Raw genomic sequence first — 16,838 nt, 5'->3', positions numbered from 1 at the left:
CAGTTTCCCTCCAGGTGAGCGTCCGTCTGCCATTCGCCGAGCCTGTGCCGCTTCAGCCAATCACACGCCTGCTCTGCTCCCACAGGACGCAGCGGAACGCGCTCTGGTTGGTGGATTCTGAGGGGGCGGAGCTAGAGGAGATTCAGCTGGACAGCGAGGGATACTGCGCCTACAGCGCCACGGGAAAGGCCACGGTAACCATGGCGACCGCGCATAAACCAGCGTAGTGTGTTTTAACTAGTGCTGTCAATCGATTAAAAAAACAAAACTACTTAATCGCACATTTTTTCTGAAATGAATCGCGATTAATCCCACCTAACATTTTTGAATATATTTTTATATTGCAATAATTTCACATTCAATCTTTAAATTAATGTAGAAACAACATAAAGACAGTATATTTTAAATATTTGTTTAGTAGCATCTTTTTTATGACTAAAGACAGGTATCACTGATACCAACCCTACTTAAGTCTCTATTTTTTTCCCCTAATATTTAACCATTTACTATAGCCCTTCAGCATTACACTATAATTGAGAGCTTCATTAGATTTTAATGTTTATTAGACTTTAAAAAATAACAGCTCCTAATTTAAGTGTACTTAAAACAATCTTCACATAAACCTATTATAATAAATGTCATATTAGGTACCCGTGCCCTTCAGCAAGTAGGAATTATACAGAAATTGAATAGTTAACTTCTAAATTAAATATAGATTAATTCGAATTCCTCCTTTTTTCTTTTGTTCTGTGATTAACAGTCATCACAGCAGCCAGTTTATTATGTTATTTGGCTGCTATCACTTTAAGAGCTGCCGCTGCTGAATATGACACACATGTGACGCATATATATATGAAATAATTACATGCATGTTTTAATGCAGATTTATTAACGATTAATTGACGACATAACGATGACATTGCATGCTCGTAGTTTACTTCGCGCTTTAATATGAAATTATATACAGCAGGCGCCGGTGCATTTGTGCGTGCGATTGAAGAGCATGTGTTACAAGCACAGTATAATGGCTGACAGGACAGGAAAATTCATTTTTACTGACATAACGCCGTTAAACTGGAAAAATTAATTGCATGCGTTAATGCACTAATCTGACAGCACTATTTTTAGCGTGTGTTGTTGCGCAGGGAGGCGTGGTGTACGTGAACTACGGCCGGCGCGAGGACTTCGATCAGCTGCGTGCGATGGGCGTCGCCCTCAACGGCTCCATCGCCGTGGCGCGGGTGGGTGGAGCCGTGAGCTTCGCCGAGAAGGTGTGGCATGCACAGGAGGCGGGGCTTGTGGGCGTTCTCATCTACCCCGACCCCGCCGACGTCCCGCAGGATCCACGACGACTCGGCCTCCACAGCAACGCCGTCATCTCTGAACACGTGCGTACTGTGACTTTATTGAAATAAAACTCTTGTTTTGAAATGTATAAAAAAAAAATGTATTCAAATAAATAATTTGAAAGTAAAACAACAAAAATAAACCACTAATAATTAAAGAAATGTCCAATTAAAATGAATTATTTTAAAGTAATCAAAATAAAACACTAAAAATTCAATAAAATTTCAAAATAAAACCTCAAAATCAGTTTAAAACACAATTTATTCAATCATAATGTTTTTAAAACAATCAAAATATAAACCTTTGTATTAAGCTAAATTTGTGGTTTTTATCTTTTTATGTATTTTTTTAAAAACTGTTTTAAGGGGAAAAAAATCATTTGAGTTTTAAAGGATAGATTATTATAGCCTTAAACTTTTGTTCCTTTTCTTAGTAAATTTTTTCCTAATTTTTATAATAAGTAATAAATTTGCCAACATATCTTCATTCTGTCCTTGTTCCTGACTTTTTTCTTAATAAATTGATAAAAATATTTTAAACTGTTTATTTCCTTTTAGCGTTTTTTTTTTTTTTTGCATGAGAACATTTAAAAATCTTATTTCACTTTATGTGGTATTGCAGTGTTTATACTGTTGTCTATTTTAAGGAAATACATTTTAAAACAATTATTCTAGTTTTAAAGTATAGATTAAAATATCTTGAAACATTTTTGTCCCTTTTCCCTTTTCAGAATAGCTTTTGTCCTCAGTTGTTTTTTTACATCTATTTAAATAAATTAATACAAAATGTTAAAATCAGTTAAATTATCCTTTTTTTTTTTTTCAGAAAAAAAGAAAAAAGTCATATTTTCATGCATATTTTTTGCTATTTTTACTGTTGTATTTTTACCGTCACAGCAAACATTTTACAGAACAAATGAGATTCTCTAAAAATGTATATTTGTTTACAAAACAAATCATGAGAAGTGAGTATTTAAGAATTTTCATTCAGAAATCAATTGTTTTTAATTGTTCTTAATTAGTAATTAGTAATCTCTAGGTGGACCACGATTGCGTGTATGTGTTAAAATGTGCCTGTAAAAATCTTTCACATTTCCCATCACGGCAGGTGCATCTGGGCTCCGGTGACCCGTTCACACCTGGATTTCCCTCCTTTAACCACACCCAGTTCCCTTCCACCCAGTCCTCAGGCCTGCCAATCATCCTGGCTCAGCCAATCAGCGCCAACGTCGCTTCCAAGCTGCTGAGGTCAGCCCCGCCCCTTTCATTGCTGAACTGCAGCCTCTGCATCATGAGTTTGATGTGTTTGTGTGTGTTTTCAGTCAGCTGTCCGGCGCTGGTTGTCCGCGGGGCTGGCAGGGCCGTTTACCGTACGTTCAGTGTGTTTTGGGGCCCGGCTTCACGGGGCCCGGCGAGCGCAGGGTGAAGATGGCCGTCTATAACACCATGAAGCCGGTGCTGCTCAACAACATCTTCGCCTCCATCGAAGGCAAAAACGAACCCGGTCAGACCCCGCACTCGGTGTGAGATGATGAGAGATCAGCAGATGAGTATTTAACCGGCGGTGTGTGTTTCTCTCAGATCACTATATCATCATCGGGGCCCAGAGGGACTCGTGGGGCCCCGGAGCCGTGAAGTCTGGAGTGGGGACGGCCCTCCTGATGGAGCTGGCCAGAACCTTCAGCAACATGGTGGAAAACGGTAAACATTAATTTTACACGTGAGGATGTGACTTCAAAAATTAAAAAATTAAATAAATGTTTCTTGTTTTTATTATATATATCATATATATGTATATTTATTTATTTAGAGGAGTTACACTGCAAAAATGATTTTCTTTCTCAGTTTTATTTTTATTTTTTAATCTTGTTTTCCACTACAAATATATAAGCGTCCTTAAATCAAGGACAGTCACAGAAGATATTAAGTGTTGTTTTTTGAGAAACTGAGCTCTAAATTTAAGTGTAAAATAAATTAATAAAAATTAAGTTATTTTACGGTTAAAACAAGCACAGATATCATAGGAAAAAATATTTAAAGGGAAATTGGTTTATTTTTCTGAGCCCATTGGCAGATATTTTTTCTTGTTTAAAATATAAACTTGCTTCATTTTGATGTGTGTGTGTATATATATAATTTGCATTAATTATTTATGTTCATTTTTAAGATTAATTATGTTAAGTTTTATAAATCAATTTCATTAGACAACATTTTTGATGATAAATTAGTCTGAAGTCACCAAACACAGAATCCAGAAATGATTAAAAATTGAAAGTATAGAATTTGGGAAAAATAACATGCCTTTAATGAGGGCCTATAGCCTATTTAAAAAAATAGCTTATTCAGGGATCAATATTGATGAACTGATGCTGTTGTCTTCTGGTTAAATTCAAGGCTTTTACCCCAGACGCAGTTTGCTTTTCGTCAGCTGGGATGGAGGAGATTTTGGTAATGTTGGTGCCACCGAGTGGCTGGAGGTCAGAACTGCACTCAAATACTACAGACAGATAGATAGATGTAATGCAGATAATATATGTTTGCGAAATCAGTGTGACTCTGTATTTTCAGGGTTATCTGACCATGTTGCACCTGAAAGCAGTGGCGTATTTCAGTCTGGATCAGGCCATCCTGGGTAACACACACACACACACACACACACACACACACACACAAACTCACACACACACATACACGTTTGTTTGGGTATCTTAGTGAGGACATTGCATAGACTACCATTGATATTCTATCAGGTTAATGATATTTATGTGTGTGTGTGTGTGTGTGTGTGTGCAGGTGATGATATCCTCTCGGTCTACACCAGTCCTCTGCTCGCCGATCTCATCGAAGGAGCCCTCAAACAAGTTTGTGTGTCTTACAGCTTCTTCTCACCGAGTTCTGTGGCGCTTCTCAAATTCTCGATTCTGATTCTTTCTGAAATCTTACAAACCAGAAATGCGTCTGAAAGCAGCAGCGTTTACCTGAGTGACGGGAGACTAGACGTGTGTTATTATGTGGCTAGGTTGAGTGAATGCTCTGTGATGTGTCTCAGGTGGAGCATCCCAAACACACGGGTCAGTCGATTCTGTCTCTGGTGCGGCGGCAGGGCGGCTGGAGGAACATGTGAGTCTCTGCTGATGTGCTCAGACGAGTCTGCTCTCCGGATGTTCGCTCTGATTCTGGTTCATTTCTCGTGTTTGTTTGTTTGCAGAGTGAAGCCGTTGTATCTGAACAGCGGCGCTTACAGCTTCACCGCCTTCGGAGGAGTTCCTGCCATGCAGCTGCATTTCACTGAAGTAACAAACTCTTGTCTATCTTCAGTTCGGCGTCTATTAAAGATGGTCAGAATCAGTATTCAGGTTTAAATGCAAAGAGTCACTGACAAAAGTTAGTTTTCTCAATGCTGTTCAAGGTGTATAAGGATTTAAAAAAAATTATTTTACAACTTTCTTATGTTTCTTATTTGTGAATCAGCGTATGCCAAGTTAACAAATGTAAATGTAAATAAGTGAGAATCCTGAGATGAATTTCTCTGGAATTAACGCACTGAAAAATAATTGGCGTTGGGTTTAGTCTAAAACAGAATTTCACTCAGAAATTGCTTGCAAATTTCACAAATAATTACAAAGGCAAGTAATGCATTGAATTAAACATGAAATTTTGAAGTAGAGAGACTGAAATAGTATTTTCTTGTAAAATGTACTTCATTAAACTTCCTTTATGACTTTGAAAAATCCAGAGTGGAATTTAGATCATGTTTTCTAGTGTGCAAATGTCTCCAAAAAGCTTCAATGAGCCTGATTATGCCTTATAGAAAATATACCTTACTGAAACACAAAAATAAACATTTTGTGTTGGTATTTTAAGTTTGGAGTCAGTATTTATATCAAAAGTGACAGTAAAGACATTTATGAATTTACAAAAGATTTCTATATTAAAAAAATGCTGTTCTTTTGAACTTTCTATTCATCTGTGAATCCTGAAAAATAAAATGCATCACGGTTTCCACAAAAATATTGTGCAGCACAACTGTTTTCAACGTTGATAATAATCAGAAATGTTTGTTGAGCAGCAAATCAGCATATTAGAATGATTTTTGAAGATCATGTGACACTGAAGACTGGAGTAATGATGCTGAAAATACAGCTGCGCATCACTGAAATAAATTACAGTTTAACAGATATTCACACAGAAAACAGCTGTTTTAAATTAGAATAATATTTCACAATTTTACTGTATTTTTGATTAAATAAACGCAGCGTTGAATGTTACCGGTCTTTGTGTGTTCAGGACGCTCGTTCGTACCCGTTCGTCAACACTCAGCTGGACAGCGTGGGGCGTCTGCAGGAGCTTCTTCAGGGTCGTCTGGGGTCAGTGGGTCGAGCCGTAACTGAGCTGGTGGGTCTGATGGCCCTCAAACTGTCCCATGATCACATCCTACCACTGGACGTCACCTGCTACAGCAACACAGCACAGCAGCTGAGCTCCACACTCAACCAGCACACCAAACAGCTACAGGTACACACACGCGCGCACACACACACACACACACACACACACACACACATTTGTTTTTGTGAAAAGTGGGGACTCTCCATAGGCGTAATGGTTTTTATACTGTACTTACTGTATGTGTTATTGTCCTACACCAACCCTACACCTAAACCTACCCCTTACAGGAGACTTTCTGCTATTTCAGATTTTCAATACACTCCATTCTGTGTGATTTATAAGTGTTTTGAAAAGTGGGGACATGGAGTAATGTCCTGAAAAGTCACCTTCTCCTTGTAATACCTGTCAGACCCACGTCATTATACACATCTATGCCCTCATATGTCACAAAAACACACACACACGCACTCTCTCACACACTCACATGATGGGTATATGAGCACTGAAGTGTAAACATGTCAGTATTTGCACTGATTGTCTCATCTCTCTCTCTGTCTCTGTCAGTCGCGTGGTTTGTCTCCGCAGTGGGTTTTCAGCGCTCGAGGTGATTACAGCAGAGCTGCCAAAAACCTGCACGAGGCCATAAAGAACAGCGACATTCAGGACGAGAGGCTCGCCAGACTCTACAACACACGCATTATGAGGGTGAACAAATGCATGCATGTTCATTATAAATTGAGTTAAAGGAATAATCAGAAAAATTACACAAAATAATGATTTACTCACCTTCATGTCATTATAAACTCAGAGATACTTTATAGGATGTCCAGAGTGTTTCATATAATGCAGCGATTCCTAAACTTATTTTTTTATTTTTTCTTCATCCGAACCCCTCAGATGTGAAATATTTACTGGAGATTTTCAGTTTATATTTCAATACTTTAACAACACTTTTGTATGGTGGTTAATAATGGTCATTATGTGATTATTCTTTCAATATTTTGATTGCGATCCAAGCTGTATGAAGGAAACAGTCAAAAATGCCATCAGAGAAACGCTTATTAAAGTCACGATTTCAGTCATTGATTTTAGCCCTACAAAACATTTTTTTATCATCATTGCTGTTTTGACTGAATATTTTCAGTTGCCGAAATTGCAGTTCGTCACTATATTATGGAAGCTTATTTCCACCACAAAATATAAAAGGAAATTGCACATTTTCTATCTCAATGCTGACTATTGTTATCACAGATTTGAGGTTTTATCTCAAAATTTAGACTTTTTTTTTTTTTGAATTGCAAGATAAAATTTCGCAAAAAATTACTTTTTTTAATTTTTTGTTCCTTGCCCTCTCAAATTGCGAGATTATATCTTAAATTACAAGCACACAATTGTAAGTTAACATCTCGCAATTCTGAAAAAAGCCCAAATTGTGAGATATACAAACAAATTGTAAGGAAAAAAAAGTTGCAATTACATTTTTTTTTTTTATTATTCTGTACCTTCGCAGAATTGCAAGTTAACATCTTGGAATTGAGTTATAAACACTTTTTTCTCAGAATTGTGAGTTTATGTCTTGCAGTTGCACAGCATCTCATAATTCTGACTTTCCGCAGAAGTGTGAGAGGAGAAAAGTCTGAATTGTAAATATAAACTTGCAATTACGAGAAAAAGTCAGAATTGTGAGATTCCCAATTAGCTTTTTCTTTTATCTCTGGTTCTCAGAATTGCAAGTTCATTTTTAGTTATAAACTCACAATTGTGAGTTAACATTCTGAAAAGAAGTCATAATTGTGAGATAAAAAGTCAAAATGACTTTTTTTGTTTCATGCATTTTCAAAATTGCGACTTTGTCTCACAATTGAGTAGTGAGATAAAAAGTCGAAATTGTTAAATTTTTTATTGTGCCTTCTCAGAATTGCAATTTTATATCTTGCAATTGTGAGTTATAATCTCACAACTACTTATCTTGTATCTTAAGTTATAAACTCGCAATTGGGAGTAAACATCTCGGAATTCAGAATTGCAAGAAAAGTTTGAATTTGGAGAATTTTTTATTTTTTTTATGTGTTTTTCCACAATTGCGAGTTATAATCTCACAATAAGACTTTTTTTCCCCAGAATTGCGAGTTTATATCTTAAGTTATAAATTCTTAATTGGGAGTAAACATCTCGGAATTCAGAATTGCAAAAAAAGTTAGAATTTTGAGACAAGTCGCAATTAACTTTATTTTTTTTAATACAAGTTATAATCTCACAATAAGACTTTTGTTCTTAGAATTGCGAGTTTGTATTGTATTATAAACACACAACTAAACTTTTGTTCGCAAAATTGCATGATTTTATCTTTAGTTCACTCAAAAATGAAAATTCTGTCATTAATTATTCACCCTCATGTCGTTCCAAACCCGTAAGACCTTGTTTCATCATCGGAACAAAAATTAAGGTACGAGAAAAAAATAGGAACTGTGAAATAAAAAGTCGTAAACGGTGTCCGATCACCTCTGGACATCTTGCAAAATATCTTTTGTGTTCTGCTGAAGAACGAAAGTCACACAAGATCAACCTTCACGCCGCACCTGCATGTGTTTGCGCAGGTGGAGTACTACTTCCTGTCGCAGTACGTGTCGGTGGTGGAGACACCGTTCCGTCACGTGTTTCACGGCCGTGGCGATCACACTCTGAGCGCGCTGGCCGATCACCTGTCGCTGCTGCACTCCGCGCCGCACCTGTTCGACGAGGCTCGTTTCCGTCGCCAGCTGGCGCTCTTCACCTGGACGCTTCAGGGCGCCGCCAACGCGCTCAGCGGAGACGTCTGGAACATCGACAACCCGCTCTAGAGCTCCACACACAGCCTTCAGCATCTATTTATCCAGCAACAACTCGAATCCCATTACATGGAGTGTGTTTTCATACAGTCAAACCAAAATATATTCAGACACCGTCAACATTTCTCACATTATCACAGTTTATTCGCTATAGTTTAGAAAATGTTAATAAAATATATGACAAGAACAAGAACAAATTCATCTTGATGTTAGATAACTTTGATAGAAAGGTATGTAATGAGTTAGGCTGAATATAAGGGTGTGCGATATATATCTTCTGCAATAATATTGTAATTGTTGTTTTAACAATGTGCGATTAGACATTATCGAGTATTTAGCAAAAACCATTTAAAACACCCCTACAGGGTGCATGCATACAATACGCTGAGTCTAGATTAGTGCGCATTTATAGTGTGTTCTTTCACTGCATGTTTCAGTCTATTAAAATATATTTAGAATGATCACAACATTCTAAATATGGGGACAGAAAATGTATATATTTATATAATTTCATATAGTTAATCAATATCACACGAAGAGTACCGTTTTTTTCTCCAAAAATTACCGTGATTACTAGGGATGCAGTGATACCGTTTTTTCAGAACCGATCCGATACCGAAAATTCTGAGTATCTGCCGATACTGATCTGATACCAGCGCTTTTTTTTTTTTTAAATCAATGTCGAATTTCTATACTACTTTGTGTTTACGTGATCATCACTCTTTTGTGTGTTATACAATCTACTAAATATAGACAACTTAATTTTAATGAAAAATGGCAAATGAAAAAAATACATAGTCATAATCAAAAATACTATTATAAGGTTAGTGGATAATTCAGCAGCAAAAGTTACTCTAGAAAAATCATGGGCACACAATAATTTTATAAAATCTATTAATTTAGTGAAACAACATTATTTAGTATACAACATTATCGCATCCAAAATAAAAGTTTTTGTTTACATAATATATGTATGTGTGCTGTGTGTATTTATTATGTGTATATATAAACACACACACATGCAAGTATATATTTCAGAAAAATATGTTATGCTTATATATGAAATATATTTATTTATAATATAAATTATATGAATCTAAATGTAGACATGTAAATATTTTCAAAATATATACTGTGTGTGTGTATTTATTTATACACAATAAATATACACCGTACACACATATTATGCAACAACAACAAAAAAAAACCTTTTATTTTGTATGTGATTAATCGTTTGACAGCACTATTATAAATATATACTATAAAATTAAAAGACATTTCTTTTAAATGTATAACACAGTAAAGAAGGCAACAACATATGATAGATAGGACAGAACCAGGAAGACTATTAATAATCTTTCATTGCGCAAAAGTATTATAATACGAAAGGCTCCAACACAGAGCGACACAAAGCGCTTATGCGCATCCCGTGCATAGAATGATGCGCTTGAAGCAACACGGAGTCGCAGTGCTCCGCATAGAGAAGTTCAAAGCACAAAGACAAGAGATACTGATGCATAGTGTATTAAATTTGTGCAATAGTTTATTGAGTCTTTTCTTTTAACAGTTTTAAATCTCAGTTATTGTGCGCTCTTGAAGAGAGTGTCATTGTCTTGACTGTCGTAACTGAACGCGACACGCAGTTTGAACGCTGAATGGATGCAGCGGAGAGAAGAGTTCACGTCAACTTGAATTTAACGACTTAAATATTCATCTGTACCTCGCGCAGAACTATGGAACAGTTTCAGAACCCTTCAAATATAGTGCACGAAAACTATATGGTGCTTTATGTTTTTGTGCCTTTTGTGGGGCTTAACAATAACACAGAATAGTACACGCACAATATCGGATTTGGATCGGTCTCGTCTGACCGATACCCCTATCCGCAGAAAATGCCAGTATCGGAGCCGATACCGATACGGAGTATCGGATCGATGCATCCCTAGTGATTACAAATGTAGTTTTTACAACAGTTCAACAAGTTAATTAAGAGACTTATGTTTTAGACACCATATTGCCTGTTTTTGCACCTATTTCGAAAACAAATATAATTCCAAACACAGCCTCAGCGCTGTTTTGCGTCTCTGAGCAACATGACAGTGTTTTGTTCCTGAATGAATCAACCGTTTAAATGATTCGGTTCAGTCTCAATGACTCACTTAATAACAGTGACTTGCTGCCACCTGCTGGTGGTTTTAATTTTTATTAAATATTTACGTTGATAAATTTTGTTGATACTGATGTCATTTGCTTGGTAACAGCCCAAATGTTGTCTTATGCTAATTCACTGATTAAATGTAAGAATTTGACTCAAAATATAACTTTTAGGAAAAATGGCTTTATAAAGGTAAAAATGCCCAAAAAAAGGTAAAAACCAATTTAAACTTATTGGAAAAGATTAATTTCTATCAGTGTTGAAATGACCATCACACAGAATATGAAGAATATCAAACACTTTAGGAGTCCTTAAGATACCAGCAAAAAAATATTCTCTAATTATCGTTATCGATAAACTCCCAGAAAATATCGAGATATTCTTTTTTGTCAATATCACTCACACCCACATTTTTGGTACCAATTTCTTTTCAATTTTAATGGTAGTCCACTGTATGAAGAATTTTTGGGTATAATATGTCACAGTTTACTTTATTTTGCTATCCACACTTACATATGCCAACTATAGTGTCCTGCACCCACTAGTAAAAAAAAAATCAAAAATTATATCTGGTGTCTGAATAATTTTTGGTTTGACTTTATCTGCTCAACACTTTTCTTTCATCTCTTCTGTTGTAGCGGCCGCTGAATATTATCTCCTCGTAAATTAATTGTTAATTAACAGTTATGATTGAGAAGAGATTCTTTTTTTATTACCAAGTGATAATGAGACTCTTATGAATGTGAGCAGTAATTATCGAGAGCAGTGTCTCTCATAATTATGACAGTCATACTGTCGTCCAATCAAGAAGCAGCATCTGCTATCAATCGACTCTGTGGTGTCACATGACCTCAGGTGGTGACGTCATAGAGCTGTTTTACCTGTAATATTATAGCTCATGTGCACCTGTCTGATGTCAAACTGTGTTGAGTAACTATCATCTGTAGTTTACTGTATTGATCAGATATTGATTAGATTATTATGAAAGCACATGCTGTATGGTGCACTTCAATAAAAATGTGTTTCTTTTGTCAATTTCAGTCTTAATTTAATTTTTCAAACGCTTTTATAACATTCTGACAAATCTGTCCACCGTATTTTTAACGGAAGCGCGGGAATTTTGAATGTTTCAAACTTCCGGTTTCATCAGCTTCAGTCGTATTTAGCAGTACAAAACAGCTCGTTATATTGCAAACTAGTATTTATTTTCATATTATTTTAAAATATATTCGCAATTAAACACTCTGGTTTGTATCGCAAATTTACTGCACTTTATTATTCTTCTATATAACGTTAATGAACAGGAAGTCTGGCGCATTGACAGATACAGACATTTCTCTTAAACTAGAGGATGTTTATATGTATATAGATGGCGGTAACATACAAGGAAGTGCGTCAAACTTGAACTTTAAGATGCTTAAATATAGCTTTTCTCAAAAAAAAAAAAAAAAAAAAAGCGCATGCGCAAACGCTTCAGAACAGCGCGCGCGAAAAGACGTGAGACGGTTTCTGAGGTGACAAGTTTACTTCATGACAGTTTACCTTTATTAATGATGTTTTTCAAAACAATAACATAGAAATTGTGGATTATATACACTTATGTAACATTAAAAACGGAGTCCAGCTCTGGTAATGCCGGTTCCTCGGATTTACATGAATGTACATATTATTGATATATAATGTAGGCCTACTTATTGGGATTTTATATATGTAATATTTAATTCAGATCAATGAATTATAAAAATGTGTTTTATACATTTAAAAAAACAACATCTGTTATATTTAGCAGCCCTTAAAATATTAAAATGACACAAAATTGAAACAGAGAATACTGAAAAACCAAACTAAGGTAAATAAAACAATTAAATTAAAAATGTCATTTTTTTCAACAATAATAAAATATAATAATATTTAAAATACCATGCAAACGTTTATTTACACTTGATATTTTGCTTATATCCATGTCAGTACGGTTCTGTATTCTGATCTGATTCTTTGGGTTCCTTCAGATTCATGATGCGAGTACGAATTATTTCTTAAATCTTAATTTGCATGTAAGTTAAATATGAATTTGCATTAATTTTCTTCTTTGAATCCAGGATCAGCGTTCATGATCTTCTTCACAGTGGCCGTGTTTGAGATGTCCTCCGGAAAGAGCTCCGCCCATCATGATGTCACATCCTGTGGGAGAAAGGGATTTGTTTGTAAACTGAGGCATTATTATACTATTATAGCATTAATATTTCAGTTATTTTCATCTGAACGCCTGTGCATATAAACACACGTCACAGACGTTCAGATGAAAATACTCCCGAATATTCCAGAAGGAAATGATCACGTGATCGACTGACGTCTGTCAGATCTGAGGAAATCTTCCCAGACGGTTGTTCTTCCTCTCCGTTGGTCTCCTCGTTGTTCTGCTCGTCTTCACTCTCTTCATCTTTTGCGGCACTTTCATCACTTTCTCCTTCCTCACTGCCGTCTTCATCCTCCTCGTCTCCTCCTTCCTTTTGTTCTCCGTCCTCGCTCTCTCCATCACCCTCTTCCTCATCTTCTTCATTGCCTCCTTCCTCTTCTCCCTCTCCATCTCCTCCTTCCTTGTCCTCTTCTTCCTCATCTTCATCTTCCTCGTCTCCGTCCCCTCCTTCCTCTTCCTCCTCTGCTTTTTTCTCTTCGCTGCAGTTTTCCTCGCAGTCGCTCTGAAAAGCATCAGAAACTCAGATTTAGTTTCTGATAAAGAAGCTGCTGAAGTGAAACCTGTTGAACAGCTTCACTATTTCAGTCTCTTTGAAAGGTAAATCATATTTTGATTAAAATCTACTAATGTCGACGGGTTTGTGTTACAGGTGCGTTTCGGTCATATCAAATATCATAATATGGAAACAGTGAGTTCTCAGTAATATATTCAAACTAGTGTGTGCGTGTGTTTATGTTTGCATATGTGTACACGTGTGTGTTTTTGCCTATGTGTGCATGAGTGTGTGTTTGTGTGTGTGTGTGGGCATGAGTGTGTGAGTGTGCATGAGTGTGTGTGTTTGTGTATGTGCATGAGTGTGTGTGTGTGTGTGGGCATGAGTGTGTGTGTTTGTGTATGTGCATGAGTGTGTGTGTGTGTGTGTGTGGGCATGAGTGTGTGTGTTTGTGTATGTGCATGAGTGTGTGTGTGTGTGGGCATGAGTGTGTGTGTTTGTGTATGTGCATGAGTGTGTGTGTTTGTGTATGTGCATGAGTGTGTGTGTTTGTGTATGTGCATGAGTGTGTGTGGGCATGAGTGTGTGAGTTTGTGTATGTGCGTGAGTGTGTGTGTTTGTGTATGTGCATGAGTGTGTGTGTGTGTGTGTGGGCATGAGTGTGTGAGTTTGTGTATGTGTGTGTGTTTGTGTATGTGCATGAGTGTGTGTGTGGGCATGAGTGTGTGAGTTTGTGTATGTGCATGAGTGTGTGTGTTTGTGTATGTGCATGAGTGTGTGTGTGTGTGTGTGTGTGTGTGTGTGGGCATGAGTGTGTGAGTTTGTGTATGTGGGCATGAGTGTGTGTGAGAGAGATTGTGTTGTGTTTATGTAATTGAGTGTGTGTGTGTGTGTGTGTGCATGAGTGTGTGAGTTTGTGTATGTGTGCGAGTGTGTGTGAGAGAGAGATTATGTTGTGTGTTTATCTAATTATGTGTGTGTGTGTGTGTGTGTGATTGTGTTGTGTTTATGTAATTGTGTGTGTGTCTGAGATTGTGTTGTGTGTTTATGTTTGCATATGTGTACGTGTGTGTGTGTGTTTTTGCCTATGTGTGCATGAGTGTGTGTGTTTGTGTATGTGTGCATGAGTGCGTGTGTGTGTGTTTGTATGTGTGCGAGTTAGTTTGTGTGTCTGAGTGTTTGTTTGTGTGTGTGAGAGAGATTGTGTTGTGTTTATGTAATTGTGTGTGTGTGTGTGTGTGTGTGTGTGTGTGTGTGTGTGAGTTTGTGTAAGTGTGCGAGTGTGTGTGTGAAAGAGATTGTGTTGTGTGTTTATGTAATTGTGTGTGATTGTGTTGTTTATGTAATTGTGTGAGTTTGTGTATGTGTGCGAGTGTGTGTGTGTGAGAGAGATTGTGTTGTGTGTTTATGTAATTGTGTGTGTGTGTCTGAGATTGTGTTGTGTTTATGTAATTGAGTGAGTGTGTGTGTGTGTGTGTGTTTCATACCCCGTTGTCTTCTGAACTCTCTGATCTCGTCACTCTCCTCCGCTGCATCTGTTTGTTTCATGACAAAAACAGTGACGTTTATTTAGCATCATGTTCTGATTTACCACTCAAATAATACTAATATAACAAAAGAGACAGAAGTATGTACTACTGCGGTTTTTCTGCTTCAAAACTTCATATTTAATTCAAACACATTCAGGTTAGTGAATGAGACTTTAAACTGTGCTTCATTTAACAGATCGTGAAATACACTTACAGGCAGCGAGTGTCCGAACGCCAGAAGCACCAAAACCAGCAAAGCGATCTTCATCTTTAAAGTTACTGTACAAACAATGAAAGCAATTAATGACGTATCTTCAAGGTTTCTGCGGGTCTTAATTCACCCGTTCACAAATCAAGCTCATAAATCAGAGCAGAAGGTCTTAATTCATGAAGTCATAGCCATAATAGATGTTGCATGCACTTCAAAAAATTATCTTCCTCGCTATATTTTTGTCTTGTTTTCCAGTGCAAACATTCTTAAATCAAGATACATTTACTTGAGATGCAAACAAAGATATGAAGTCGTGTTTTCTGAGAAACTGATCTAAATGAAGTGAGTTTATGCTTAAAACAAATACATATGTGTCCCTGCAGCACTAAAGCAGTCATAAGCAGCACAGCTATATTTGTAGCAATAGCCAACAATACATTGTATGGGTCAAAATTATACATTTTCCTAGATATTAAGTAAAGATCATGTTCCATGAAGATATTTGTAAATTTCCTACCGTAAATATATCAAAACTTAATTTTTGATTAGTAATATGCATTGCTAAGAACTTCATTTGGACAACTTTAAAGGTGATTTTCTCGATATTTTGATTTTTTTGCACCCTCAGATTCCAGATTTTCAAATACTTGTATCTCAGCCAAATATTGTCCGATCATAACAAACCATACATCAATGGAAAGATGATTTATTCAGCTTTCAGATGATCTATAAATCTCAATTTTGAAAAATTGACCCTTATGACTGGCTTTGTGGTCCAGGGTCACACATATCTACCAATGGAGAATGAAAACTCGTTTCCCCCTTTGAATTAAGTAGATTTTTGATATTGTTCTTGTTTTAGCCATAAACTCACTTTATTTTGATCAGTTTCTCAGAAAGACTTCTTATCTTCAGTTGTTTTGCATCTCCAGTAAAGGTATGATTAAAGAAACTTTAGACAGTTTAAACTTTAAACTTTAGAAACTTTAAGGGTCAGTTTTTTTTTAATTGAGCTGAATAAATAATCTTTCCATTGATGTATGGTTTGTTAGGATCGGACAATATTTGTCTGAGATACGACTATTTGAAAATCTGGAATCTGAGGGTGCAAAAAAATCTAAATATCGAGAAAATCTCCTTTAAAGTTGTTCAAATGAAGTTCTTAGCAATGCATATTACTAATCAAAAATTAAATTTTGATATATTTACGGTAAGAAATTTACAAATATCTTCATGGAACATGATCTTTACTTAATATCCTAATGATTTTTGGCATAAAAGAAAAATTGATAATTTTGACCCATACAATGTATTGTTGGCTATTGCTGCTTAAGACTGGTTTGTGCTCCAGGGTCACATTTGCACTGATAAACAAGATGGTTGTGTTCAATTTATTCCTTAAATTTTCTCAAGTTGATCTGAAAAAAAAAGCCTTAAAATGAGCGTCTTAAAGCTTGCAGAAACCCTGATTAAAATCAAGTGATTAATTCTTACCTGTGATCGACGCGAAGCGCTCAGTTACTGAAGCACAGAGAACAGCAGGAGATCATGAGCTGAAGTTCTTCTGGATCTCTTCGATCGCACCGACGGCATTTAAACGAGCGTCCCGACATGCGGGGGCCGTCAGACAGACGCTGCGTGTTTTAATGAACATAACGGAGCCCCTATAAACATCTATTTGTGTCCGACC

The 16,838-nt window shown here is 36.4% G+C and overlaps 1 protein-coding gene across 1 annotated transcript in view; it reads left to right on the top strand.

Annotated features, from left to right (window-relative positions):
- Window positions 1–11,281, top strand: part of tfr2 (transferrin receptor 2) — a 17,891-nt gene extending 6,610 nt beyond the window's left edge. Inside the window, exons 5-18 of the mRNA XM_058762573.1 lie at window positions 1–14; window positions 86–194; window positions 1,146–1,388; window positions 2,455–2,594; window positions 2,669–2,850; window positions 2,928–3,047; window positions 3,741–3,823; window positions 3,915–3,978; window positions 4,140–4,207; window positions 4,396–4,466; window positions 4,555–4,639; window positions 5,634–5,861; window positions 6,300–6,440; window positions 8,333–11,281. The exon at window positions 1–14 is cut by the window's left edge and continues 127 nt beyond it. Of these exons, the coding sequence (XP_058618556.1) occupies window positions 1–14; window positions 86–194; window positions 1,146–1,388; window positions 2,455–2,594; window positions 2,669–2,850; window positions 2,928–3,047; window positions 3,741–3,823; window positions 3,915–3,978; window positions 4,140–4,207; window positions 4,396–4,466; window positions 4,555–4,639; window positions 5,634–5,861; window positions 6,300–6,440; window positions 8,333–8,575 (1,791 nt within the window). The 3' untranslated portion in view covers window positions 8,576–11,281. The remainder of the gene's footprint in view (window positions 15–85; window positions 195–1,145; window positions 1,389–2,454; window positions 2,595–2,668; window positions 2,851–2,927; window positions 3,048–3,740; window positions 3,824–3,914; window positions 3,979–4,139; window positions 4,208–4,395; window positions 4,467–4,554; window positions 4,640–5,633; window positions 5,862–6,299; window positions 6,441–8,332) is intronic.
- Window positions 11,282–16,838: the final 5,557 nt, after the last annotated feature.

This window comes from Onychostoma macrolepis, chromosome 23 (assembly GCF_012432095.1).
Source record: "Onychostoma macrolepis isolate SWU-2019 chromosome 23, ASM1243209v1, whole genome shotgun sequence".
In the NCBI taxonomy this organism is placed as follows: Eukaryota; Metazoa; Chordata; class Actinopteri; order Cypriniformes; family Cyprinidae; genus Onychostoma; species Onychostoma macrolepis.
The sequence above is the reverse complement of the archived record's forward strand: the minus strand, read 5'-3'. Positions and strand labels throughout refer to the sequence as shown.